This window comes from Rhinatrema bivittatum, chromosome 2 (genome assembly GCF_901001135.1).
Source record: "Rhinatrema bivittatum chromosome 2, aRhiBiv1.1, whole genome shotgun sequence".
NCBI classification, from domain to species: domain Eukaryota; kingdom Metazoa; phylum Chordata; class Amphibia; order Gymnophiona; family Rhinatrematidae; genus Rhinatrema; species Rhinatrema bivittatum.
The window spans coordinates 383,065,502-383,093,140 of NC_042616.1; the positions used below are offsets into that span (position 1 = coordinate 383,065,502).

At 44.3% G+C, this 27,639-nt stretch overlaps 1 protein-coding gene across 3 annotated transcripts in view; it reads left to right on the forward strand.

Annotated features, from left to right (window-relative positions):
- Positions 1-27,639, forward strand: part of ICE1 (interactor of little elongation complex ELL subunit 1) — a 205,402-nt gene that overhangs the window by 47,410 nt on the left and 130,353 nt on the right. For all 3 annotated transcript variants that reach the window (XM_029589992.1, XM_029589993.1, XM_029589994.1), the window contains exon 6: positions 21,612-21,688. In XM_029589992.1, coding sequence (XP_029445852.1) covers positions 21,612-21,688 — 77 coding nt within the window. The remainder of the gene's footprint in view (positions 1-21,611; positions 21,689-27,639) is intronic.

Here is a 27,639-nt window from a genome sequence, read left to right on the forward strand (position 1 = left end):
TCCAGATCGGCCCAGGCATCCGTGGTATACGAACATGTGGAGACTCCTGGTGGAGCCTCTCCCTGTGCCTACCACCGCACAGGGACCTGCTTCAGCAAGGACCAGTCCTTCATGAGGAACAGTCTCGATTCTGTCTTACAGTTTGGCCTTTGAGAGGGTTCGCCTGAAGAAGCATGGATATTCGGCGACAGTAATTATCACCTTGATCCAAGCGTGGAAGTTCTCTATGTCCTTAGCATATGTGAGGGTCTGGAGAGTATTTGAGGCCTGGTGCGAGGAACGTGGTGTTGCCCCTCGAATGGTCAAAATTCCACTGGGTCTGGAATTTGTACAGGATGGGTTGAATAAAGGGTTGGCCCTTAACTCCTTGAATGTTCAGGTAGTGGTGCGCTCCGGTTTCAGGGGCAAGGTGAACATAACCTGCCTGTTAACTCAAGACATGACCCATTTTTTTTTAAAGGGGGTGAAGGACCTCCGGCCACCCCTATAGTGGCCGGTTCCCTTGTGGAATCTTAATCTAGTTTTGGAGTTTTTGCCAGGGCCCTTCTTTCAGCCGCTGCACAGTCTTTCTTTGTGCTTATTAACCCTGAAAACGGTGTTCCTGGTGTTGATATGCTCGGCTTTTCGCATTTCTGAACTACAGGCATTGTTGTGTTGGAAACTGTTCCTCTGGATCACTCCAGGAGCGTTACAACTTCATACTGTTTCATCCTTCTTGCCAAAGGTAGTCTCGGAGTTTCAGTTGAATCAGTCCATTTCGTTGCCATTCTTAGATAGGCACAAGGACATGGAAAAATACTGTCTCCTCTGCCATTTAAACGTCTGTAGGCTTTTGGTGCACTATCTGGAAATTTCAGAACCAGTGTGCAAGATGAACTGCTTGTTTGTTCTTCATGGTTAAAGGAGACAAGGCGAACCAGCTTTGTGGGCTACCATAGCTTGCTGGATCAAGAAGGCAGGAAAGCCATTACCCTTTCAGGTTAAAGCTCATTCCACTAGGGCCCAGGCAGTATCTTGGGCAGAAGCAAGACTGTTGACATCTGCCAAGTGGCGATGTGGTGCTTCTTACACACCTTCTCCAGGATCTATCGCCTGGACATTCAGGCCCAAGAGGACGTAGCCTTTGCAAGAGCGATGCTAACCGGAATGCGGGCAGCCTCCCGCCCCAATCGGAAGTAGCTTTTGTACATCCCATTGGTCCTGAGACCATCTGACTAAACACTAGGAAATGGAGAAATTACATACCTGATTATTTTGTTTTCCTTAGTGTAGACTTAGCATCCCGCCATGGCTGCCCAAGAATGGTGCCAAGGAATCGCTGTGAAATGACTATCCATTCCAAGAGGTTATGGGTAAGCTGTCACTCAATCCCTAGATCAGGACATCTATAATCTTGCTGGGATTCAGCGTTTGTTTGGTTGAGTACAGTTATGGCTATCCGTTATTAATCAAGTTATAATCAAGTTTTTTCAATAGTATGTCCACAATGGCTTTTGAAGAGAATACTGAAGGGCTGAGGTTACTGCAGGGGTGTATCTAAGGTGACGTCAGCTTTGAAACCTAACTCCGTCTCTATCTGCTAGCAGGGGAGCATATAACCCATTGGTCCTGAGTCCATCTGTCTACACTAAGGAAAACAAAACTATCAGGTAAGTAATTTTTCCATTTTTTCTTAAACCTCAGGTTTCTTGTCCCAGAACCAATGGCAATATATTCTATAGTTGCACCAGATAAAGAAAGTGCATGGTTGCTAGTACTCTGTAACTGAAACTTCTTAATATGGAATGGATAATAATTGAGTGAGAGTTGTCGGAATGTAGAGTGTGTCCTTGAATATAACTATTGTTTCCTTATCATTCATGCCACACCAATTCAAACAAGTGGGTTATGTCCAATGTTCCTTTCTAAGGATTGGGTTGCTGTGAGCAAAAATCTTTAATTATATTACCCTATGACCTCTTTGGGCTACAGCAGGATGGGGTCTAGTATGGCTCTGCCAGATCTTCTTTCTCTTTGGGTTGTGGCGATCTTGTGTGAAAATAATTGATGGTGCCCCAAACTAAGTCCTGCTCCTGGAAGGCAAAGCATTGGGAAGTCTAGACTGGGAGGATGAGAGAGAAGGCCTACCACTCCCTCCTTAAAATTGCATGTATTAGCAAGGGTGGGAACACCTTATATTCCTCTTCAACTGGGCAAACCAGTCCACACCAGTGAGTTGTGCACTTCAACCAGCAGATGGAGACTGAGAACGACGACTTGCTGATGTCACCCTCATATAGCTCTGCTTAGTCACCAGCCAGTCAGTTTTTCTCCATCTCCAGCAGGGGGTGGACATGTATCTTTACTTGTGGATTTTGGACTGCCAGGATTCACCATGCCATTTTGACCTCCTGTGGTGATAGCATTTGCTCCCTCCCTCAGTTGAGAGTCTGGAAAAAAATTTAGGAGACAGATAGGACAGGCGTGACGTGAAGGCTGTGGCCTTAGCCCTCCTCCTGACAGGAGAAGAGCTCCGATAGAGTAAGGAGACCTTGGGCTCAGCCCTTTGCATAGTCCTCTTCCCTCTGCTCTTTTCTCACTGCCATTGTCTCTGCCATGGGCTGCTTCAGTTATTTCAGCTCGTCTGACCGAGAAAGTTTTGAAAGAAAAAAAGGAGCGCACATATTGGGCAGCGCTAAGAGTGTGTGCTACTAGGCTGATCAAAGAGTTAGCTGCAGTCACGACCATGCCGGACCACATGGTCGAGGAGTGCTGCAGGCTATTTTGACACAGGCTAGGTTTTAGTGCTGCAGTGCAGGCACACGTGGCAGGCTCCCGCAGATGCTGCTGAGGGACGTGGTGGGAAGCGTTTGCTCAGCTTATCAGGGGAAGAGAGAGAGAGATGGTGTTGGGGGAGCAGCACAGAAAGAAACTTCTCATCTGCTCTGCATGCCATATGAGGGTCTTTAGTCTCAGGAGGGGTCTTAGTGTATGCCAAAGTGTGTTGAGGCCCAGGGAGATGTCTCCTCAGGGGAATTTGACCCTGCAGGGACTTCAGAGGCTCTCATTTTACAGGAAGAGGGTATAGCGACTGTTTCTACTAGGGAGGGTAAGGCGTTTTCTCCACCTCCTTTCCTACCAATTCCCTTGGGCAATCGGGCAGATGACCTCAATGTTCGCCTTGAACGGCAAGAAGATTTAATGCAGAAATCGAGTAAAGAGCAAAATGTTAGTCATGCTGAACAACTTGCACTTGTGGAAAAAATAGAGGACCTAGAAAACAGGTCCTGGAGAAATAACATCCGGATACGTGGGATACCGGAACAATCCGAGCATACCGACCTACGCGTGGTTGCGTCTAATATTTTTAAATTTCTCATAACCACTGCGAATGTGGATGGGGCGGTGAAACAGGTACCATTTAATGATTCTACTATTGAGAGGGCACACCGCATGCAAGGCCCTCGGAATTCGGAATGGCCCCGAGATATACTGATCTGTCTGCAAACCTACAGGGAAAAAGACCGGCTTTATTCAATAGCTAGAAAACAACATGAATGGCTGTGGGAGGGCCATAAAATCTATATCTATAATGACTTGGCTGCATCCACTCTTCGCAAATTGTCTGATCTTCGTAATGTGACGAATGCCTTAGCAGAACGCAACGTTCGGTACTGTTGGACTTTTCCTTTCGGCTTATTTTTCACTATAGACACAGAGTCAAGAAGCCGAGGCGAAAGAAGCATTTCACAAGGCAAATATACTGCTTAATCTTCCCACAAGTCGTCCCGAGGAAATACCATTCAGGATAGCGGCAACACCGAGGTGGCAGAGGGCAGGTAATACATGGAGGTTGGAGCGCCAAAAATCAACTCCCCAGATTCCAGCAACCAAGAAAATTGATGGACCTTGATACTATGTCTCTGGAACTATAGACATCCCCGCATGGACAGGACCGATGGGATAATTTTGAGTTTTCTACAGGTTAAAATAACGTGGAGGAGGTGATCTTAACATTCTGTTTTAACACACTATACATTCTTTTTTAGTAACATCGCCTCCACATCATGCAGTGTCATGCCGGAAGGTAGCATATTTGTTGGGGTAGATCCACCCCCATGTTAGGAGGTACCCGGGTTGCGGATATAGTATGTTTGTGGGGGACGGGAAGGGTGGGGGATTTCACTCATGAGCTCACAGGGATTCTTACATTATCAGCCTCCCATAACAATTATTTGCTGTGTGTTTTTGAGGGGGACGGGATTCATGTCATACTGATATGCGCTAAGATAATAAGATGGCTTTGAAACTATGGTCTCTTAATGTTAAGGGCCTTAATTCACACCAAAAGAGGCAATTACTACAACGCGAACTAACGCGCCAACAGGTTTCCATAGCTTTAATACAGGAAACACATTTGTGCAAGCGCCACATAAGAGTACTTCAACTTCAGGGTTACCCCTACATTTATTTAGCGGCTAGTACCCGAGGCACTAAGTACTCGGGGGTAGGCATACTCATTGCGCAACATGTCACGTATGAATATGTCTCTCACATGGCTGACGCAATGGGGCAATATATCATGTTGCAGATCCGCATTGACCAGAAGATGTATACAATTATTAATGTTTATACTCCTAATATTGAGCAAGGACAGTTTTTCCGCTCTATAAAGGGAGTTCTAACACAATACGCAGAGGGCATTTGTTGTGGGGAGGAGACCACAATATAGTCAGGAACCCGAGACTTGACACCTCTAATCGCAGAAACACAGGGAGCTGGAAGGCTACCTCTGAACTAACTGCTTTGATGCAATCCTGGGGGATGATAGATATTTGGAGGCAGCGCAACCCGTCTAGAACATATACTTTTTACTCCAACCCACATAACACATATTCCAGATTAGATTTTATATTAATTGACAAGGGGTATTAAAATCAAGTTTCTGAGGTGGGTATAGGTGATTATAACATGGAACGATCATGCTCCAGTTTGGGCTTCCTTGTTGATTTCCCATGCGGATCCCGGTCTGAGGTATTGGAGACTGTGATGATCTCCTTAGGGATACCACTCAGTGCCAGGTCATAAACGACATGCTTAAAGATGATTTTGCACTTAATGAAGGGTCAGTGACAGCAGCCGGTTCTCTCTGGGAATGTTCCAAGATAGTGATGCGTGGCCGTCTTATTGCCATAGCCTTGACTGCTAAGAAACAGAGGGAAAGACGCAGGACAGAATTATTGCGTACCTTAAATTCTTTAGCACATCAACATGCATGCGACCTTGATGCTAATATACTACTGAATTTACAAGGTATTTGCACAGAATTGAATCTTAGTCTCAACACAGATAGCTCATGCTCTGGAGCAAACGAAGCAAAGGTACTTTGAAGACCATAACAAGGCAGGTAGAGTTTTAGATTAGCAACTGAAGCGACACTCTCTTCAAAATAACATAGCAAATATTAAAAGTCCTACTGGACAAATGGTAACCTCCACTCAGGACATCAGACACTGTTTTACAAAATTTTATGCCCAGTTATATAGTAGAGATAGCACGATCACAGGTGATGCTGTTGCCCTTTACCTACCAACAGTCACCCTGCCCCATATATCTGCAGAACAACAAGCATTCCTAGATAGACCCATCAGTACTGAAGAAGTGAGAGCTGCGATAAAGGATTTAAAGACGGGGAAATCACCAGGCCTCGACAGCTTTACGGGTACTTATTATAAGATATGCTGTGCCCAAATTGTAGACCCATTAACTAATTTCTTTAACAGTCTCTGAATGGGGGATTCCCTACCTGCCCACTCTAATGTAGTGGGGATCACGATAATCGCCAAGCCAGGGAGAGACCCATCTCAGTGTGGGTTATATCGCCCCATTTCTTTAATAAATATTGATTTGAAAATATTATCAAAAGTATTCGCACATCTCAGTATGGTCCTACCAAATCTTGTGCATAGGGATCACTTCTTCAGTACTGATAGGTCTATCTAGGAATGCTTGTTTCATACTGCAAAGGATGGCGGAAGATAATGTCCGCAAAGTTACAGATCTTCTCTGGTGGGCACGGAGAGAGAAACTACCACTTCTTGTGTTAGCAATAGATGCTGAAAAAGCATTCGATCTTGTACATTGGGAGTTTCTCTTTGCCACTCTCTCTCAGATGAATTTTGGGCATAGGTTTCTTCAGTGGATTAAAGCTCTTTATCAAGACCCAGGTGCCAGGATTAAGATTAATGGGGTCTATGGTGATCTATTTCATGTTCAGCGAGGGACTAGACAGGCGTGCCCTTTATCCCCGCTACTATGCGCCCTTTTCTTGGAGCCTTTTGCCACCAAGGTTAGGAATTTAGAGCAGATAGAGGGGATATGGATACAGGATCTCCATCTAAAAATCTCACTCTTTGCTGATGATATTTTATTGACTATTACCAATCCGATTGTCTCATTGCCAGGTGTCACTGCTGAAATATCCGCTTTTAGCGCAGTCTCAGGTTTTAAAATGAATCTTGATAAATCCGAGCTGCTTAATGTCTCTGACCTGATACTGGTCCAGGAGTTAAAAAAAAACGATATCCCTTTAAGCTTGCACCACATTCGATTAAATATTTGGGAGTACTTATTGGACCAGATGTTCATGATCTTTTTTGACTTAATTATGTGCCTTTGCTTCGAGCTATTCAGACAGATATTAAAAACTGGGATAGGGAGCAGTACTCATGGCTTGGACATATTGCAATTGTAAAAATGAATATCTTGCCCAGATTCTTATACCTTTTTATTACCTTGCCCATATATATTAGCCCAGCCATTTTACGTTCCTGGCAAAAAATCTTGTTCGATTTCATATGGAGGAAAAGGCCCCCTAGAGCAGAGCTTTCCAAACTTTTCATGTTGGTGACACACTTTTTAGACAAACATAATTTCACGACACGGTAATTCAATCTACTAGTAAACCAGAGGTTAAAGGTTAAACGAACGAAACATATTTCGACAATTTATGTATGTTTCCTTAAATATATACATAAATAAAATGTTTCACGACACAACCTATCTCATGAAAACCTTAAATTTATATTAAAAATATATATTCCAAGATTCATGTTATTGTTATAATTTATGAGAAACAATAATAAAACAAATTGTCTGTCCCCCACACACTCATCTCTCTCCTCCCCCCAGCACATGTCTGGCCCCCACACTCATGTACCTCGTCTTTTTGATTGTTGCCAGTTAAGTGCTTCACTCCCTTCCATGATCACCAGACACTGCTGCTTGCAGTCAGTACTCCTCATGGCCAGGCCTCATCGGCAGCAGCAGCCAATGCAAGGATGGCTGGGCTCGTTCCACCCACCAAGCCCCCCAAAAAACGCGATTGACAGCAAAAATCACCCAATAATAAGCAACCCATAAACTGAAAAAAAAAAGTGAATCTCTAGAAAAAAAAAAGCCCAAACTCGCATCAGAGTTGACCGGGCTTGCGCGACACACCTGCACACTGCAGGCGACACACTAACGTGTCCCGACACACAGTTTGGAAAGCTCTGCCCTAGAGTATCTCATCGACTGCTCTATCAGCCTAGAGATCGGGGAGGGCTTGGTGTTCTCCATCTCGAATGGTACTATATAGAAGCTCGATTTACAGCTATTCTGGATGCCCATAGAAAGCTTTCAAAGAAGCAATGGGTTTCTTTTTAAGAACGGATTTTAGGGGGACTACCATTGGCAGCAATGTTTTGGCAACCGCGTTCTACCTGGGTCTCCGCAGGTCATATGACCATGGCACTTGACACCACTATGAGACTGTGGACAAAATAGAAAGCTCACTTGATTGGTGATAGAACATATTTTTATTCTACTCATATTTCCCACCTTGCAAACTTTCCTGCTGGCCGTTATAACCCATCATTTAAAGAATGGTTTAGGAAAGGTATGGTAAAGATGGAGCATTTTCTCAGTGGTGGCACTGTGATGACATGGTCCCAACTACAAACAGAGTATCAGCTACCACCCAAGGATTTCTTAGCTGGTCATCAAATTTATCATTTTTTACATGATTCTTGGATAACAACTTCTTTAAAGTGTGGTAAGACTATGTTTGAGCATTCTGCAACGACCTTGATAAAAAAAAACGAGGCATGGTATCTAAAATATATTCCTTATTGCTCGGTACCGAAACTTGCCCTTTTCCACATATTTTGGCATGGGAAAGAGACGTGGGACGTCTCTTTTCGATGGAGGCCTGGACCCACATGTATGCTCCATCTCGGCTAATTTGCAAGAGAATTGCTATAAGTTATTAACTCGCTGGTATCTCACGCCTCATTTTTTGCATTGGAGATACCCTCAAGTCAGTGAGTTATGCTGGCGTCAATGTGGCCAGGTAGGAACATTGCTTCATATGTGGTGGTTATGTGAACCTGTGTCTAGGTTATGGGATGCTGTGGCAAACTGGCTTGAGAAACTCTTAGGCTTGACAGGCCTTAAGGATGCTGGCTTCATGTTACTGCATCACACTCATCAGGCATTAGACAAATCACAAACTCAATTTTGTCATCAAGTCTGTATTGCTACAAGAATGGCTATTGCTAGCCATTGGAAACAGACTGAGGTCCCTTCACTAGGCATAATACAGCAAAAGGTACATCTGTACTGCAGAATGGCGTCTATTACAGCGGAACTTCATTAGACTTTTTCAGCTTTCCAGTCTACCTGGATATCATATCTCACTTGGGAAAAGACAATTACTTCGTAATTTGAGTATTTCCTTTCTCCTTGACTGCTGTATGTTTGGTCATGGAGCCCTTGACTACTACTACTACTTATACACCTTCTATGCAGATGCTTGTTATTGTAATATTCTTTTCTCATATTCTTCCTCCAGTGGTAAACTACTGAGGCAAATGTGGTAATATCATGTAATGGGTGGGGGAGGACAAAAGGGGGTTTGGGGAATTAGGGAGTTCTACATTATGTAAAATGGTTGTCAGATTATGTTTACAATGTACGGCATTCTTGTTCGTTACTGCCAACACAATAAATTATAAATTGAAAAAAAAGTGTAGCAAATTTGTGAGGCAAGAATTAATTTAGATAAATCTGTTTTGGCTTTGTCCCATTATATGTTCAGCAATTTTGTTCTTTATGATAGTTTCTACCATTTTGCCTGGGACAGATATAAGACTCAATGTTCTGTAGTTTCCTGATCACTCCTTGATCCCTTTTTAAAAATTGACATTACATTGGCAATCCTTCAGACTTCAGGTACTATAGATGATGTTACTGAAGGTTTGCAGATTTCCAATAGCAGGTCCATAATTTCATTTCTCAGTTCTTTCAGCACTCTGGGATGTATACCATCTGGCCCAGGTGATTTGCTACTCTTTAGTTTGTCAATTTGCTCTACTGCTTCTTCCAGATTCACTGAGATTTTTTCATTTCCTCTAAATTATCATCTTTGAATATCACTTCTGGCATGGGTATATCTCTTACATCTTCCTCAGTTCATTTAGTCTCTCTGCTATGGATTTGTCATCCCTAAGTGCCCCTTTTACCCCCTGATCATCTAATGGTCCAATTGACTCTCTTGCAGGTTTTTTTTTTGCTCTAATGTATCTGAAACAGTTTTCTTTTTTATGAGTTTTTGCTTCCATGGCAAGCTTCTTTTCAAACTCTTTGCCTTCCTTATCAATGCTTTGTATATGACTTGTCAGTGATTAGGCTGTTTCCCATTTTCTTCATTCAGATCCCTTTTCTATTTCTTGAAAGATGGTCTTTTAGATATTATAGCTTCTCTCACCTTACTTTTTAGCCATGCCGATAGCCATTTAGCTTTCATTTTCTAAAGTGTGGAATACATCTGCTCTTGGCTTCCAAGATGATATTTTTAAATAACATCCATGCCTGAGCTAACTCTTTACTTTTGCAGTTGCTCCTTTCAGTATTTTCCTAACCATTTTCCTCATTTTATCAGTCACCTTTTTGAAAGTTAAATGCTGTCACGGTAGATTTCTTTAGTGTGCTCCCTTCAGTTAAGTAAATTTTGATAATGTTGTGATCACTATTGCCAAGCATTGATTCAATTTTAAGAAAATGGATACAAGATTTTATTCAGATGATATTTAACACCTCATCAGTGAACACTAAATAAACTGAGGACCACCCACAGGTGGTCAGTTAGCTGTTGGAAACAAATGCAGAATAAAAAAACCGTAAAGCATAAATAGAAACCTGCAGACAAAACTGAACTGGAAATTATAGCAAGCGAGACGCTGTATGCAGTGCAACATTACCATTCCTCATGAAACAAACAATAAAATTAAGAAATATAAATCATGATTCATAATAGTAAAACCACACAAATAAAAAAAAAATCAAAACATCTAATGACTAAAATATACAGTAATTAAAAAAAAATGTTATAAATTTCCTGAAACACCAATGAAATATTTGAAAACAGCAGAAACATCAAATAGTACCCAATAATTAAAACTAATAAGGATTAAAAAATCTCCTGTTCTCCGAATCGTTTGATTTCCAGTTGCCTTGAGATTGTTGTGGTTTGGAGGAGGTGGAGCCGCTCAAACGTTATCTTCTCTCTTTCTCTCATACTCTCCCTCTCTCATATATATGCCCATGCTCTCACGCATGCGTTTCTCTCTCTCTCTCTCTTTCACATAAATAAGCAGCATGGAATTTATCGACATTTTGTTATCCATCCATGTACTTTTAATCTGGATTGGCCATGGTTGGAAATAGGATATTGGGTTTTTGATAGTCCTTACGCCTGATTCAGTATGGCAAATCTTATGTTATATTCTAATCAGATTCTTGCTGCGGAATTGGCCAGTCCTGGCCAAATTGCCATGGGAGACTGGGAGCCAAGTCTTATCTGGAAAATATGCAGCAAAGCTGTTCCCGCCACTGCCACCAATGTGTGTGCATCACTACTCTTCCTACTTTCAATTCCATTACTCTCTTTCCTTGTCAGGGATAGGAGGGTAATAGCATTGCAACGCATAATGCCAAGTTCTTCTTCTGCTCCTGCTGGAGCCAGAGTTGCAGTTTGAACCATGTGGTTCAAAGCGTGTACTTATTTAGCCAGCAGGACTAGTCCAGGCTAGATGCTTGGGTTTCTGCCCTATACAGGCTCTCATGCTGACCTCAGCCTGCCAGTATTCTCTCCTCCAGCAGATGGTAGCTATGTATCTTACCTTGTGAACTGAGGCCTGGTTAGGCTGGACGAAGAAGATTGCTCCTCGACTGAAAGTCTTGTACTCCCTCCCTCAATTGAGCACAGTCAGCCCCAGCTGCGACCCAGGCTCAACCCCTGCCAGAAACACAAAATCCTCCTGGCCCCACCGAATGCCCAGAGACATGCTTCGCCTAACTAAGAGTCTCTCTTCCCTGGAAGAAGGAGAAATCCCTCAAGGTCTGGAACTCAAGGTCTGGAACCATACCGAACCATGCTTCACTTCTTCCACAGGGATGAATTACCAGTCCTTGTTTCCCAGACTCTGAAGAATCTGGGTATTCCAGGCACGGACCCTATAGCAGAACCAAAGAACATATTGGTGTCCCTTCCCAATGATGGAAGCCATCCAGGAACTGATTGACCTGGAATGGGATGCCCCAGAGGCCAGCTTTAAAGGAGGTCGGGCCTTGGAAGCCTTTTACCTTCTGGAACCAGCGGCCAAGGAACGCCTGCACTTCTCGAAAGTGGACGCCATGGTCTGTGCTGTCTCAAAGCGAACAACCATTCCTGTTGAGGGAGGGGCTGCATTGAAGGATACTCAGGATAGGCGATTGGATTCCATTCTTAAGCAGGCCTTCGATGCAACAGCAATGACACTGCAGATTGCTTCCTGCTGTGCACTGGTGAATGTTCCTGCTTGCTTCTCTCGAGAGAAAGGAAAATAATTCCGGAACGTATACCGGTGAGACAGTGGAACCTGCAGCAGCCTTCCTGATGGACGCAAGCTCAGACCTGGTGGAGCCAGAGGAGTAGCCTCGATAGTGGCAGCCAGAAGACAGTTAAGGCTGCAGAGTTGGTCTGCTGACGCGACCTCTAAAGCGAATCTCACAAGAATGCCCTTTAAAGGATCTCTCTTATTCGGAAGCGAATTGGAGAAGTTAGCCAGCAAGTGAGGCGAATCTTCAGTGCATTGGCTACCGGAAGACAGGGGTAAAAAAAGATCCCAGCGCCCCTTCCCCAGAAGAACCAGGGGCAGAGGCTCGCAACGCTTTAGACCCTACAGGAACTCACAATTCCAAGCACCTCGTCCCTCCGGAAGGCCCCCCAGCCCTTTTGGAACCCACAGACCAAGAGAGGAACAGGCCAGGGGGCAGGCTCCAGCCATGCTCCCCAATGATGATGGGCCGACCCATCCACGGGAAGAGGAAATAGGCGTTGACTTTCCCTCTTCTACCAGAGATGGGTCGAGATCACGTCGGATAAATGGGTACTAAACATCATTCGAGAAAGTTACACTCTGAAGTTCCGCAGCATCCCTCAGGACAAATTTATGATGTCACCCTGCCACTCCTATACCAAGAGACTGGCAGTGGAAGCCACTCTGACAAGACTACTCAGTCTGAAGGCAATAACTCATGTTCTTATGCCCCAACAAAATATGGGGCGCTATTCCATCTATTTTATCGTTCCCAAGAAGGAAGGATCATTCTGACCCATCTTGGATCTCAAGAACGTCAACTGTCATTTGAGGATACTACACTTCTGCATGGAGACTCTTTGCTCCATAATAATGGCAGTACAACCAGGAGAGTTCTTGACCTCCCTAGACCTCTCCGAAGCCTACCTTCACATTCCAGTCTATCATGATCACCAGCGTTTTCTACGCTTTGCGATACTGGGTCACCATTACCAGTTCTGAGCGCTACCCTTCGGCCTAGCAACTGCCCCTAGAACATTCTCCAAAATTATAGTGGTCATGGTGGCAACACTGAGGAAGGAAGGGATCTTGGTACACCCTTACTTGGATGACTGGCTGATCAGGGCAAAGTCTTCGAAAGAGAGCCGGCAAGTAACCAGCAGAGTCAAGAATCTACTGCAGGAGCTCGGTTGGGTTGTGAACACGGGCAAGAGCAGTCTGCAGCCCTCTCAGTCTCTAAAGTACCTGGGGGCCAGTTTCGATACCAAACAGAACAAAGTCTTCCTCCCTCCCCCGAGGAGAAGGAAGCTGAGGGAACAATTACGACGATTGATGACCAATGCACACCCCAAGGTATGGGATTATCTTCAAGTCCTCTGCCTCATGGCATCAACCCTGGAGGTCATTCCATGGGCAAGGGCCAATATGCGACCGCTCCAGTGCTCCTTACTGTCACGCTGGAACCCACTGTCCCAGGACTACTCAATTTGCCTCCAACTACCAGCAGAGGTACGTTCTCAGCTTCAGTGGTGCCTACAGGAAGACCACCTAAGCAGAGGAGTAAACCTATCCCTACCGAACTGGATCTTGCTCACCACGGATGCGAGCCTGCAAGGGTGGGGAGCCCACTGTCAGGAACTGACGGCCCAGGGACAATGGAGCAAGGAAGTGGGTGGATGGAACATAAACCGCCTGGAAGCTCGAGCAGTCAGACTAGCGTGCCTGCGATTCAGCCACAGACTCCGGGGCAAAGCGATTCGAGTAATGTCGGACAACGTCACAATGGAGGAACCAGGAGCCATCAGGTGTCCCTGAAGATAGATCCTCTCATGGCATGGGCGGAGATAATCTACAAGGGATCTCTGCCTCCCACATCGCAGGAAAAGACAACTTCTCAGCAGATTTCCTCAGCAGAGAGAGCCTGGACCCGGAGGAAATGGACGCTGTCAACCACAGCCTTCCAACTGATAGTGAATCCCTGGAGCCTACCAGCCATGGATCTGCTGGCCACCTATATCAGTGCCCAAGTCCCCAGGTTCTTCAGCAACAGACGAGAGCCACACTCCCAAGGAATCTAAGCCCTCGTCCAGACCTGGCCAGAGGAAGTCTTACTGTATGCCTTCCCCCCATGGCCACTACTGGGCAAGTTCATCCGCAAGATAGAACACCACAGGGGACTAGTTCTACTAGTAGCTCCGGATTGGCCAAGACGCCCATGGTATGCAGACATGGAAAGATTCCTTGCGGGGAGCCCTCTGTGCCTACCTCCACACAGGGACCTTCTCCAGCAGGACCCAATTCTTCACGAAGATCCATTTCGTTTCTCTCTTACGGTCTGGCCCTTGAGAGGACTCGCCTGAAGAAGTGCGGTTACTCGAAGCCTGTGATTGATACCCTGCTCTGAGCGCACAAGTTCTCAACATCCCTGGCATACATACGGATCTGGAGAATATTCGAAGCCTGGTGCTTGGACCGCGAGATACTCCCGTGGACGGCCAAGATACCCATGATTCTGGAGTTTCTACAAGACTGTATGAAGAAGGGATTGTCACTCAACTCACTCAAGATCCAAGTAGCTGCCTTCTCCTGCTTCAGAGCCAAGGTGAACGGTATCTGTCTGTCAGCTCATCCAGATTTGACCTGTTTCCTAAAAGGAGTTAAGCAACTTCAGCCACCGCTAAAGTGGCCGGTGCCCCTTTGGAACCTCAATCTGGTATTAGACTGCCTAGCGGGGGCTTCCTTCAGACCAATACGTGGTCTGTCATTACGCCTCTTAACATTGAAGACTGTATTCCTGGTTGCAGTATATTCAGCTCATTACATCTCCAAACTACAGGAACTATCCTGTCGGGAACCGTTCCTTAGGTTCACTCCTGGAACCATACAGCTGCGCACTGTCCCCTCCTTCCTACTGAAAGTGGTTTCCGAGTTTCATCTGAACCAAGCCATCTCCCTACCATCTCCGGATGAACACAAGGACTCAGAAGACTCACGCCTTCTTTGCCATCTAAATGTCAGCAGACTCCTGGTGCGATACCTGGAAAGATCAGAACCGGTGCGCAAAACAGATCGCTTGTTTGTTCTTCACAGCGGGAAGAAAGAAGGAGAAGCGGCCTTGCAGGCAACCATAGCCTGCTGGATTAAGGAAGTAATCAAGGCAGCCTGCATAGAGGCAGGAAAGCCTTTTACCACTGCAAGTTAAGGCTCATTGTACGAGGGCCCAAGCAGTACCTTGAGCAGAAACCAAGCTGCTATCGCCCACCGAGATCTGTCGGGCGGCGATATGGTCCTCCCTACACACCTTCTCCAGGTTCTACCGCCTGGATGTTCAGGCCCGAGAAGACGCAGCCTTCGCAAGGGCAGTACTAAGTGGGCCACGGCAGCCTCCCACCCTGTCCAGGAGTAGCTTTTGTACATCCCACTGGTCCTGAGTCCATCTGGCTACACGCTAGGAAATGGAGAAATTACTTACCTGATAATTTTGTTTTCCTTAGTGTAGACAGCTGGACTCAGCATCCCGCCCACAGCGAACCTCGAGACTAAACAAATATGGTTAAGCCATTGCCTACCCCTAGTTCAAGACACCCACAGTTAATCTGGTGTTGGCGTTAACTTAGTTGAGTGCACTGGCGGTCTCCCGTTTTTGAAATCAGTTGATTCAGTTTAATCAAGTTTAAGAAGTTTAACCAAGTTGTTTATGCAAAGATATATATCCACAATGGCTTTTTGGAGAGGATACTGAGGAGCTGAGGTATATCTAGGTTATATCTAGATATACCTATGGGGTATATCTAGGGTGACGTCAGCTTTGAAATCTGACTCCATCTTCCATCTGCTAGCAGAGGGAAACATTACCCACTGGTCCTGAGTCTACACTAAGGAAAATGAAATTATCAGGTAAGTAATTTCTCCATTTCCCATTACAGAGGCCGGTTGAAGGGCAGACTCTTAAATCATCCTTATGCATCTTGTTTCCCTCAGGGAGTGAAGCACATTTGGTCTCTAGTGGTTAGTATTTGCCTGGAATCTGAATTTGGTATGGACATACCTAGTTGGTCATCCATTTGAGTCTCTGAGAGAGGTGTTACTTAACATAGTAATGATGGCAGAAAAGGACCAAATGGTTCATCCAGTCTGCCCAGCAATCTTCTTAAGGTAGAATCTTGTTAAGTGGAGTGCCACAGGAATCACTATGGGGACTGGTTCTGTTCAGTATCTTTCTGAGCAACATTACAGAATGGATTGAAGATAAAGTTTCTCTATTTGCAGATGATACTAAGATCTGCAACAGAATGGACACACCTGAAGGGGTAGAGAGAATGAAAAGTGATTTAAGAGAGCTTGTAGAGTGGTCGAAGATTTGGCAGCTGGGATTCAATGTCAAGACGTGCAGAGTCATACATCTGGAGTATGGTAATCCAAATGAGCAGTATGTGATGGGGGGGGGGGGGGAAGTGAAAGACTAGTGTGCACGGACTGGAAGAAGGACCTTGGGGTCATAGTGTCTGGTGATCTGAAGGCAGTGAAGCAGTGTGACAAGGCAATAGCTAAAGCCAGAAGAATGCTGGGCTGCATAGAGAGAGGAATAACCAGTAAGAAAAAAGAGGATGTGATGCCCTTGTACAGGTCCTTGGTGAGTTCTGGAGACCATATCTGAAAATGGATAGACACAGGACTGAAGTGGTCCTGAAAAGGGCAACCAAAATGATGTGGGATCTGTACCGGAAGACTTAGGAGGATTTTTTTTATTTCCTTTATTGCTATAATTTGTTTAATGATTGTGCTATTCTGTGATGCATAATAATTTAATTTGAAACACATTAAAAGCAAGAGATGTGTTTTATCTGATCACACAAATTCTGCCAGGGGTATGTAAACTTATGAGTACAATTGTATCTCCTTCTGGCTGAGGATCAAGAGCCTATATTTTGGGCCCATAAGGTAGACATCTTGCTTACTGCCATTACTCTCAAGACCACAAACCCTTTGGAAGAGGGTACCGTTTTCAGGGACTCTTATGAAAGGAACATAAGATTTGCCATACTGGTTCAGACCAAACATAGCATCCTGTTTCCTACAATGGCCAATCCAAGCCATAAGTACTTGGAAGGATCTCAAAAGGTTGATAGATTCCATACTGCTTATCCCAGGGATAAGTAGTGCATTTCCTCAAGTCCACCTTGATAATGGTTTATGGACTTTTCTTCCAGAACTTGTCCAAACCTATTTTAAATCGAACTACACTAATAGCTTTTTCCATATCCTTCGGCAACAAATTCCAGAATTGCATTATGCGTTGAGAAAAGAATTTATTTTCTCTTATTTGTTTTACTTAATTTATGCCCCCTAGTCTTTGTACTTTTTAAAAGAGTAAACAACCGATTCATGTTTACCCATTCCACTCCACTCATTTTATAGACCTCTATCATATCTCTCCTAGCTGTCTCTTTTCCAAGCTGAAAAGCCCTAAACTCTTTAGCTTTTCATCATAGTTGACTTATTCCATCCTTTTATTATTTTTGTCATCCTTTTCTACACTTTTTCAATTGTGCTATATCTTTTTGAGATGGGGTGATAAGTGCACACAAAACTCAAGGTGCCATTGCACTATGGAGCAATAAAACAGCATTATGATATTCTCTGATTTATTATCCATGCCTTTCATTATAATTCCCAGCATTCTATTTGCTTTCTTGGCTGCTGCCACACACCGAGTAGATATTCAACACATTATCCACTGCCCTTTTCCTGAGTGGTGACTCCCAATGTGGAACCTTGCATTGAGCAGCTATAATTTGGGTTGCTCTTCCCTCCATGCATCATTTTGCATGTTGAATTAGATGTCCTCTTCCATTTGGATACCCAGTCTCCCAGTCTCGCAAGGTCCTCTTGCAATTTCTGACAATCCACTTGTTATTTAATAACTTTGACTTATTTTGTATCATTAGTAATCAAATCTCTGCTTAAACAGGCCTTTGAGACATCGGCATTAGCTTTGCAAGATTCTATTTGTTGGGGATGTTTGGCCTGAGCTCTATGTGATGATCTTAAAAGCTTCCAGATACCCTGGATGAGGATTGGAGCTCATTTGACTTGGCATGAATGGAGCAGGGTACAGCTTTCGTTATGGATGTGCAGTATGATTTGATTAGGGCTTTGGCCCTGGCCATGATGATCACAGCTCAGACACCAGTCAGCTGATAATACCACGAAATATGATTTGAGGAAGCTACCCGTAAAAGGCATGCTTGGTATGCACAGCAGCCAGAGGAGCTGCTTCAGTTCTTGTGGCCAGATGGCAGCTGTGTCTGCGCAACTAGTCTGCAGATAATATTTCAAAGTCCAATCTGACTAAGCTACCCCTCAAAGGCTCGCTTTTGTTTGGTAGTGAATTGGAAAAAATGGCAAGTAAATAGGGAGAGACCCAGATCCCTCGTTTGCCAGAGGATAAGAAACCAGCTTCCCGAACTTTTCAGGCAAGTGGCTGCCCTTGAGATTACCAGCATTTTCGGCCTAATAGAGGAGTTTCTTCCCAGATATCCCAGTCCCTTTGCCTTCGATGTCCTCGAAAGAATATGGACTCCGGAGATGGAGCCCCTTGTTCTTCTCAATGAAGGTTGCAGGCTTACCTGGTGCTGCAGGAGATAGGTGGTCGTCTATCCCGGTTTTATCCAGATTTCTTTGGATCAATGGGTTCTCGTAGTGGTTCAGAATAGTGTGTTCTATAATTTCTTCGCATTCCTCCAGATGCCTTCATGGTCTCTCCATGCAACTCCCCTCAGAAGAGGGTAGAAGTGGAAGCGACATTACAGCAGCTATTGATTCTGAAAGCGGTGATTCCCGTTCCCGAAACAGCAAAATTTGGGCTGATATTCCATTTATCTCAAGGGTGTCAACAGACATCTACGAGTCACACATTTCAGAATGGAAATGGTGCGCACTGTCATTATGGCGGTTCAAGCAGGGGAGTACCTCACATCTCTGATTATCTGATGGAGGTGTATCTGCATATTCCCATCCGGGAACAACAGCGGTTCCTCCAATTTGCCATCCTGGATCATCATAACCAACTTCAGGTCTTGCCTTTTGGACTAACCATGGCCCCAGGAACAAGGTCATGGTAGTGGTAGGCGGCGGCTCTTCGCAAGGAGGGCATTCTAGTTCACCCCTATTTGGATGACTGGTTGATTCGAGTCAAGACACTGGAAGAGTGTCTTTGCATTTCCTGCATGGTGGTTTTCTTGTTACAGAAACTAAGCTGGGTGGTGAATCTGGCCAAGAGCAATTTGCAGCTGTCTCAGATCCTGGAGTCTCTCAGGGTTCATGTTGATACAAGGCAGGGTGGAGTGTAACTGCTGGATTCTCGGATCCACACATTGATGCTGTGAGTTTGATCCCTGTGAAACTCTGTTCATCTGACCGTGTGGTCTTATCTACAGGTCCTGGGGTTGATGGCTGCCGCATTAGAAGTGGTTCCCTGGGCGAGGGCACATATGCACCCTCTTCAGCGCATCTTGCTCTCTTGATGGAATTGCATTACCACTTTGGTACATCCCACTCGTTGGGATTGACCTACCTGAACGCTAAGGAAGGATAAATTACTATTGACTTGATAATTTCCTTTCCTTTAGTGAAGGGTAGGTCAATCCCAGGTCCGTCCTCTTCTGCCGGAGTTTGATTTTGTGGTTAGCCGCCTTAGTGTGAGTTATGCAGGGTGAGTTATGCTCTTCGTTGATAATTGTTAAGTGGCTTCTCTAGCCCTTAATTTGCTAGATATGTTTTTTCTTTAGACTGAGCTCAGCATTCCGGTTGAGAAATATGAACGATTGCCTGTTGCTAATGATGATAGAGTATAATCAGGTTTGTCCGTAGTTTGGCTTTTCCAGAGAATACAGGCAGGCTGATGTCAGGCAGGGCTATATAGTCATGATGTCTGCTTTTGTTCAGTCTCCATCTGCTGGCAGAGGTGCATAACCCATTCAGGACTGACCTACCCCCACTAAAGGAAAGGAAATTATCAGATAAGTAGTAATTTCTCCATGTAATAATTAACAAGAATAAGGATACAAAAAATCTTTAAACATTTCCCAAAATTCAATCAAATATTTCAAAACAGCAGACATACCAAACTAAGAAGGATACAAAAAAATTCTCCCTTTGCCATACCTAGAAACGTTTCATTTCCAGACACCCTGAGATTGTAATGCATTAGTAGTGCGAAGGAGAGGAGGGAACAGACAAACTTCCTCCTTTGTCATACACGTACACACATGCACACACACTTAGTCATGCACCCTTCTACCCTCTTTTCATACCCCTCTAATTCTTTCTTTCCTCTTCCCTCTCATCTCCTCCTCTTGCCTCTGTCATTCAAGCCCCCCTTCCCTCTGAAACTCAACCTCCTCTTCCCTCTGTCACTCAAACCTCTTCCCTCCGTCTCGTTCATTCCCTCTCACCCCTTTCATCTGTCAACCATTCACTCCCTTCTCTTTCCTCTTAGTCCTCACCCCCTCTTACCCCTTCTTCCCATTCACTCCCTTCACACACCCTTCTCACTCCTCATTCATTTGCTCCCATTCATTATCTTCCCTGTCAATCCCTCCCTCCCTCCCATTCATTCTCTTCCCTTCCCTCAGTCATTCACCCCTTCTCTTTCCTCTGTCACTCATCCCCTCATGCTGTTCTATTCCCTCTGTCACTCACCCCATTCCCTCCCACTCACTCCCTTCCCTCTCCTCACTCTCACCTCCCCCTTTCATTCCCTTAGTTATATCTCTTCCCTTTTAGTTTATTAAGGCCATATGACTCACCCCTCTTCCCCAAGACGTCGTTTTTTTACCTGCCGGCTGGGTGATGGAAGCCTGCTGGTAGGTCACCACTGCCCAGGGCGCCTCTTCACTGGCAGGGGTAAGAACCTACCAGCGCGCCATCACCAGACTGCTGCGTGGGGCCTCTTTTTGTTGGCAGGCAGTGGGAACCCTGACAGCACGTACTTAAATGGCACTGTTGTGTGTTGAGAGTACATCTTCTCCAGGCCATTGCGCTGATGCTTGGACCTTCCTGCCTGATGTCAATCAAGGCTGATGTTACTCTCTTCACCACAACATCAAGGGCAATAATTTGGCACTCAGGCAAGCAGTTATGAGCATTGGTGGTTCGTACGTAATACAGTGTTTGTAAAAGCTAGGATGGCCAGAAGAAAGGCATTGAAAGGCCGGATATGGCCTGCTGGCTGTAGTTTGCCCACCTCTTGTTTAAAAGATGCCTTTTTGGCTTTAATAGCCTTTTTCACAGCACCATTTAAAGTGTATTGATTTTTTTCCTTTTTATTATTGCTGTTGAGAATTTTATTTTCTTGAGAAAGTAATCTGGATCCTGAAATTTAAATATACTTGCGTAGTATATGTTTTAGTAGCAGTAACATTTCTGAGTTCTAGAACATAAACATTCAGTAAATTGGTTTAATTTTATCGTACACAGCAGTTTGATTCAGATCAAGTAGTCAAATACACATGCAGTTAGTGTATTTAATTTGATTTTGTGTCCAACATATACAAAATTATCTCTGGATATTGAGGAATACGTCATTATTATATGAATATGAATTAGCCTCTCTGATGAAAATATAAAGCATAACCAACTTCCTTCTACTGAGCACACACACACCCATACACACCATTTGTATCACTTGAATTGATCTTTCTGCTTTCTTACGTTTCTTTCCTTGTTTAGAGCTCCCTTAAAGTTTACCGACAGACTCATCTGGAATACATTCGCGTGAAAGAAGAATATGACAAGAGTGTTGCTGTGTATGTATGCTCTTTAGGAAATGTTAAAATGTCTCACTGTACAATATCTGTATGTTCCATCTTATGTATAATCTTTTCAGTAAAGACTTAGTTACTGGTTTGGTAATGATAAATAATTTCATGCTGCTCATATAATAAAAAGATCTATTGATCTTTTGCTTTTTCTAAAGACAAGCCATTCACCTTAACACAAGAAGGTTATATGATGGTGCTTGGTGCCAAATGGGACAGAATCTTTCTACTGTATGCTAGTTTGGGCATAATTATATAGGGAGATTAGTTATCAAGCCAAATAAATCTTTCAGCATTCTCTGGAAAGGCAAAGCCTTTAACTGCTTAAGTGTGATAGTTTTCCTGCTGTTGCAGCATTTCCATAGCTCCCTTCAGTTCCTGTTTGTTTGCTGAGGTTATCACATGCATTTTCTGTGGTGCTTCTCTGCAGAATTTCTGAAAAGTACTTCAGTCCTTTCCTAGCTTTTTACCCAAACTTCCTTAAGTTTGTCCTAATGTAATTTTTTGGCACTTTGCTGATCTAGTCTGAGATTTTTTCATTGTGTCCATTGCCTGCAGGCCACGCGGCCAAATATTTTTCATCTCTTTGGCTCCTCTTTCTCAAGAAGAAATCTTTTAATTTTGCATCATCAATTTTCTTCACTTTTCAGAGAAGCAGGCCAGTTATGAACCCATGCAAACTGTAGAGGTCCAGTGACTGCTACAAGTGTTTGAGACATCTGAAACATTGTGAAGATGGAGAGCTAAAATCTAATTCAGTGAAGCTGGTGTTGAAATCTTGACCCAAGAATTACATAGCTGCACCAACTGCTGTTAGCTGTTACCACAACTAGTCTTTGTCCAGCACAGTTTAGGGATCTTAATCCTTGGTAATTTTGTCCCAATACCAGCACAGTGCTCCCAAACCAAAAATGCAATAACAATTCCCTATACGTATCCAGATCAGTCCAGACTCCTGGTTTTTGCATCCCTGCCAGCAGATGGAGACAGTGAAAGTTTTACTGACACTGCAACATAATCACATGTGCCACCTGCAGTTCCTCAGTATTTCTCTGTCTCCAGCAGATGGACTGTGCAAAACCTGCAGTTCTGCAGTCTGGATAGTACTTCGATTTTGTGAGCCTTCCTCCCAGGGTGTGTTTGGGTCCTGGTGGATCCTTCGTGTCTGGTTGAGGTGGACAAGCTGGGGTTCGGTGTCATTTTTGTATGCTCGGTCCGTTGTCCCATGTGGTATAAATCTGGTGGTCCAGATCCCTCCTCTTCATGAGGCTCCTAAGGCAGCTGTGAACTCAGGGTGGCTGATTTTCTCAGCCTGCCTCTCTTTTTTTTAATTTGGCTGATCATCCTGTAGTGCTGGACAGCTCTGTGTTCTATGCTGAAGAAAGTTTTTACTAACATTTATTAAAGTTTAAAAAAAAAAAAAAAAAGTCTGGAGTGCCAGAGGGAGGTCTAGTCAGAGGTAAGGTGCGGGAGGCCTGAGTGTCTGAGGGACGGCTGTCTGCCCTTGTGAAGTTGGCGGCACAGGGTGAGGGGTTTTTTCGGTCTATCCCTAGCTTTTGGTGCATCCCGGGCTTGTAAGGGTTTTTTTTTCTGCCCAGTACATCATGGTGCACGGCTCGATGTGCTGGCGTGTCTGAGCCGCCTTGGTCTGTGTGCTGCTTACGTTTCGGGGGGAGAAGGGCCATCCATGGGTCCGATAGCCACAAAGAAACATGAGAGGTCTCCTGCAGTGGCTGTCCCTGCATGCCGAGGTTCGGAGCAGGTCAGGCTCTCATTCTTCATAGATGTGAGAATGGTGGCCGCCGTTACTGCTCGTGCTCCTCGCCGCGCCATTTTGGTTACTGGCAAGCTCTGACCGACGTGCTGCCCGCGCAAGCGCAGTAGAGTTGCTCTCTACTGCGCATTTGCGGCACGTCGGTCAAGCTTCATTTATCTAGTAGATTAAAAATCACCGGTCCAAGTACAGATCCCTGAGGCACTCCACTGTTTTTTCTTTTTTCCACTGTGAATACAGACCATTTAATCCTACTCTCTGCTTCCAATCTTTTAAACAGTTTGCAATCCACAAAAGGACATAGCCTTCTTTCCCATGACTTTTTAGTTTTACTATTACTTAACATTTCTAAAGTGCTACACAACATATGCACTGCTGTACAGACATACAGAAAGACAGTCCCTCCTCAATACAGTTTACAATCTAAGAAGATAACCTTATAGGACAAGAGACTTAGTTAAAAGAAATTTAGTCAAGACTAAAATCTGACAGGCATAAGATTTAAAATCTGACAGGCATAAGATTTAAAAGCAGTCTCAGAAAGGTGGGTCTTTAGATGGGTCTTTAGATGGGATTTAAACATGGCAAGAGAGGGAGCATGTCACACCAATTCAGGAAGACTATTCCGAGCACACAGTGCAGCCAGGTGGAAAGCATGCAGTCTGGAATTGGCAGTAGAGGAGAAGGGGACTTATCCGATGAGCAGAGTGTACAAAGAGGGGCATAGACAGGGATAAGAGAGGAGAGGTGTTGAGGTGCTGCAGAATGAAGGCATTTGTAGGTAAGAAAGAGGAGCTTGAACTGTATGCGAGCGCAGATAAGGAACCAATGTATTACTTCAGAAGTGTGGACTTTGTCAACACCTTCTGAAAATCTCAATACACCACATCTACTGGTTCACCTTTATCCACATGTTTATTCAATCCTTCAAAAATGTAGTGGATTTGTGAGGCAAGATTTCCCTTGGATAAATCTATCCTGACTGTATCCCATTAAACCATGTCTGTCTATATGTTCTGTGATTTTATTCTTTATAATAGTTTCCATGATTTTTCTCGGCACTGAAGTCAGGCTCACTGGTCTATGGTTTCCCAGATCACCTTTGGAGCCCTTTTTAAATATTTGGGTTACATTGGCCACCTTCCATTCTTCAGGTACAAGGAATGATGTCTAATGATAGGTTACAAATTACATATACCGTATTTTTTGCTCCATAAGACGTACCTGACCTTAAGACGCACCAGAGTTGTTGGAGTTATGTGGGGTTTGCTTCATTTGAAACCTGTCAAGCCTGTTGCAGTGTCATAGGATATTAGTATGGTTCTTAACCAACTAATGACAATCCACTTTAAGCTTGATGTTTGTGAACTTAAGTACCAGACCTGGAAGTTTGCATTTTTGGTGGCTGTCACTGCAGCCTGCAGAGTTAGCAAATTTTAGGCCTAGTGACTTGTCTGCCATAGTACAGTGGTACTTTGCATCCTAATTTCCTATCTAAGGAAGCGTTTGATTCCACCTTAATTGGTCAATCATCCTGCCAACATTTTTCCCTAAGCTACACATCTCCATGAAGGGTAAAAGGTCCTTCATTACATGAACTGTAAGAATTGTTAGTCTATCTGGTGCAGACTCAAATCCATAGAAAGTCCACCCAGCTTTTCTTTTGTCTCAATAAACCTGGGAACTCAGTGACAAAGTGCACCATTTCATATTGAATAGTGTTCTGCAGCTTTTTCTTATGCTCAGGCAGACTTCATCTTGGGCCATGTCACAACTCATAATGTTAGGGAAGAGCAGTGTCGGTCATTCAACGAAGATGTACCTCATTTGAAGACATTTGCAAGACAGTGACATGGAGTTCACTCAGTCATCCCATTACAACATGTGTATTTATTTAGCCATTTTATATACCATTGTTCCAAATAAAGATCACAACAGTTTACAACATGATGTACATGTCCTCTCAGTTTGAATTATTTGTTCTCTTCGGTTTCTTTGAGGGGTAGGGCTCAACTCATCCCTTCTAGTGCCCATTTTTATGATTTTGGGTTGTCTTTCTTGTTTTAAAAAAACCCCAAAACAAAACAAAACACATAATACAATGGAATGGAAGTTGTGCACAGATGTGTTTCATGTGATTTGTCACAAATGGGGTCGTCCGCAGCTGGATATGATGGTGACCTAGTGGAGCGCAAAAGTAGATCATTTCTTCAGCTGATGGCAGGAGCAGGGCTCGATGAGGATCAATGCCCTGGTACAGCCATGGCTGGAGGGGGAGCTTCTGTATCCCTTCCCTCCATGGGTGCGCATAGGCAGGCTACTGCAGCGAATAGAGCTGGAGCACAGTTTGGCTAATTCTGATTGCATTAGATTGGACACGCAGGCCTTCATACGCAGATGTATTCCGGCTCCAGATGACCCGATCCTTGTGACTTTGAAAGGTGCAAGGCTTTTGGTTTAGGGGTCTGGTCATGGAGGGTCCAGCTCCATTTTCACTTATGGCCTAGCTCTTGAGCAGAGACAGCTCTGCAAGACTGGGTAAACTTCCGTGGTGATATCCACGCTATTGAAGTCCTGGAAATGGTCTTTCCTCTTTGGTTTACATCCATGTCTGGTGCCTGTTTGAACAATTCTGTCATGCCAGGTTGGGGTCCCCTTGACGGGCTACGGTTTCCTCCATCTTGGCCTGCCTTCAGGGCAGTCTAGATAAAGGGCTGGCCCTGAACTCCTTAAAGATGCATGTGGTGGCTATTGCATATTATCGAGGGAACATAGAGGTTCCTCTATTGCTGCTCATTAGGATATGATCCGCTTCTTGAGGGGTGTGAAAAGGCTATGTCTGCCTTTCCTGCCTATTGTTCCCCCATAGGACCTTAATCTGTCTTTGAGAACTCTAACGGGAATCCCTTTTGAGCCATTAAACCTCAGCTCTCTCAAGGATTTGTTGTTGAAGATGGTCTTTTTGGTTACAATCTGTTCTGTGCGATGGGTCTCAGAGCTTCAGGCTCTTTTGTCAGGATCCCTTCCTTGATCTCATTGGCCACAATGTTTTTTCAACCAGTGCTATCCTTCCTCCCAATGTTAATTTGACTTTTCACATAATCAGTGATTTCCCTCCTGACTTTTTCTCGGGAGGTGTGCAGACCTGAGTATCATTCTCTCAGGTGCTTGAATATGCTAAAGCTCATACTGCACTATCTGGAGTTCACAAATGAGACAAGTTATTTGTCCTTTTTGGGGGTCCATGTAAAGGAGAGATGGCCTCTAAGGCTACTTTGGCTCGTTGGGTAAAGGAGACAGTTGAGTCGGGTTACTTTCTGAAGGATAAGCAGCCTCCGGCATTGGTTTGTGCAGACTCCATTAGGGCACAGTCTGCATCCTGAGCTTAGGTGCAGGCGCTGGCTCCTGCCGATATTTGCAGAGTGGCCACTTGGTCCTCTCCACATATTTTGTGAAGCATTATGGACTGGACGTCATGGTGCGGGAGGATATGGTGTTTTGAGGCGGGTCTTTAGGTCAGCCCTCGCTTCCTCCCACTTGGGTAGATGAAGCTTTTGTATTTCCCACTTATCAGGGCTGGAATGCTGTAGCAGGATGAGATGGAAGGAGACATTTCCTTACCTGTTAATTTCATTTCCATTAGTCCTGTTAACACCAATCCAGGACCCTCCCTGGAAACGAGAATCTGTTTGCAGGATGTCTAAGGTTGTTGGTTGGGATTCTTTTTTTCCTCGTCTGGTTCCTTCCCTCTGATTGTATATTGTAGAGAAACTTCTTTTCATAATTTGAGTAAAAGAATTGATTACTTTTCAGTGATGGGAGGTCTTATCTAAAGCTTTATCAGAAGGATACTGGATCTTTGCTGATAGCACCACCTCTAAAGTCAAGGCTGTGATGTGTCAGTAGAAATCGGTATAGTCTGCCTCCATCTGGTAGGGGAGATAACCCACTTGTCAGGGTTGGACGAGTGTAGCAGGACTAATGAAAAGGAAATTAACAGGTAAGGAAATTTCTCCATAAAGAACCACATACATTAACTGGGCACAAATGCCAAAAAATGACTTTATTTTTATAAAACAGGGGTCCCCAAAATTTTTAAGGGAAGGGTTACATAATTTCAAATTATCAAGGGAGTGGATTTAGGGGTCCTGTTTTGAGTCTTCAG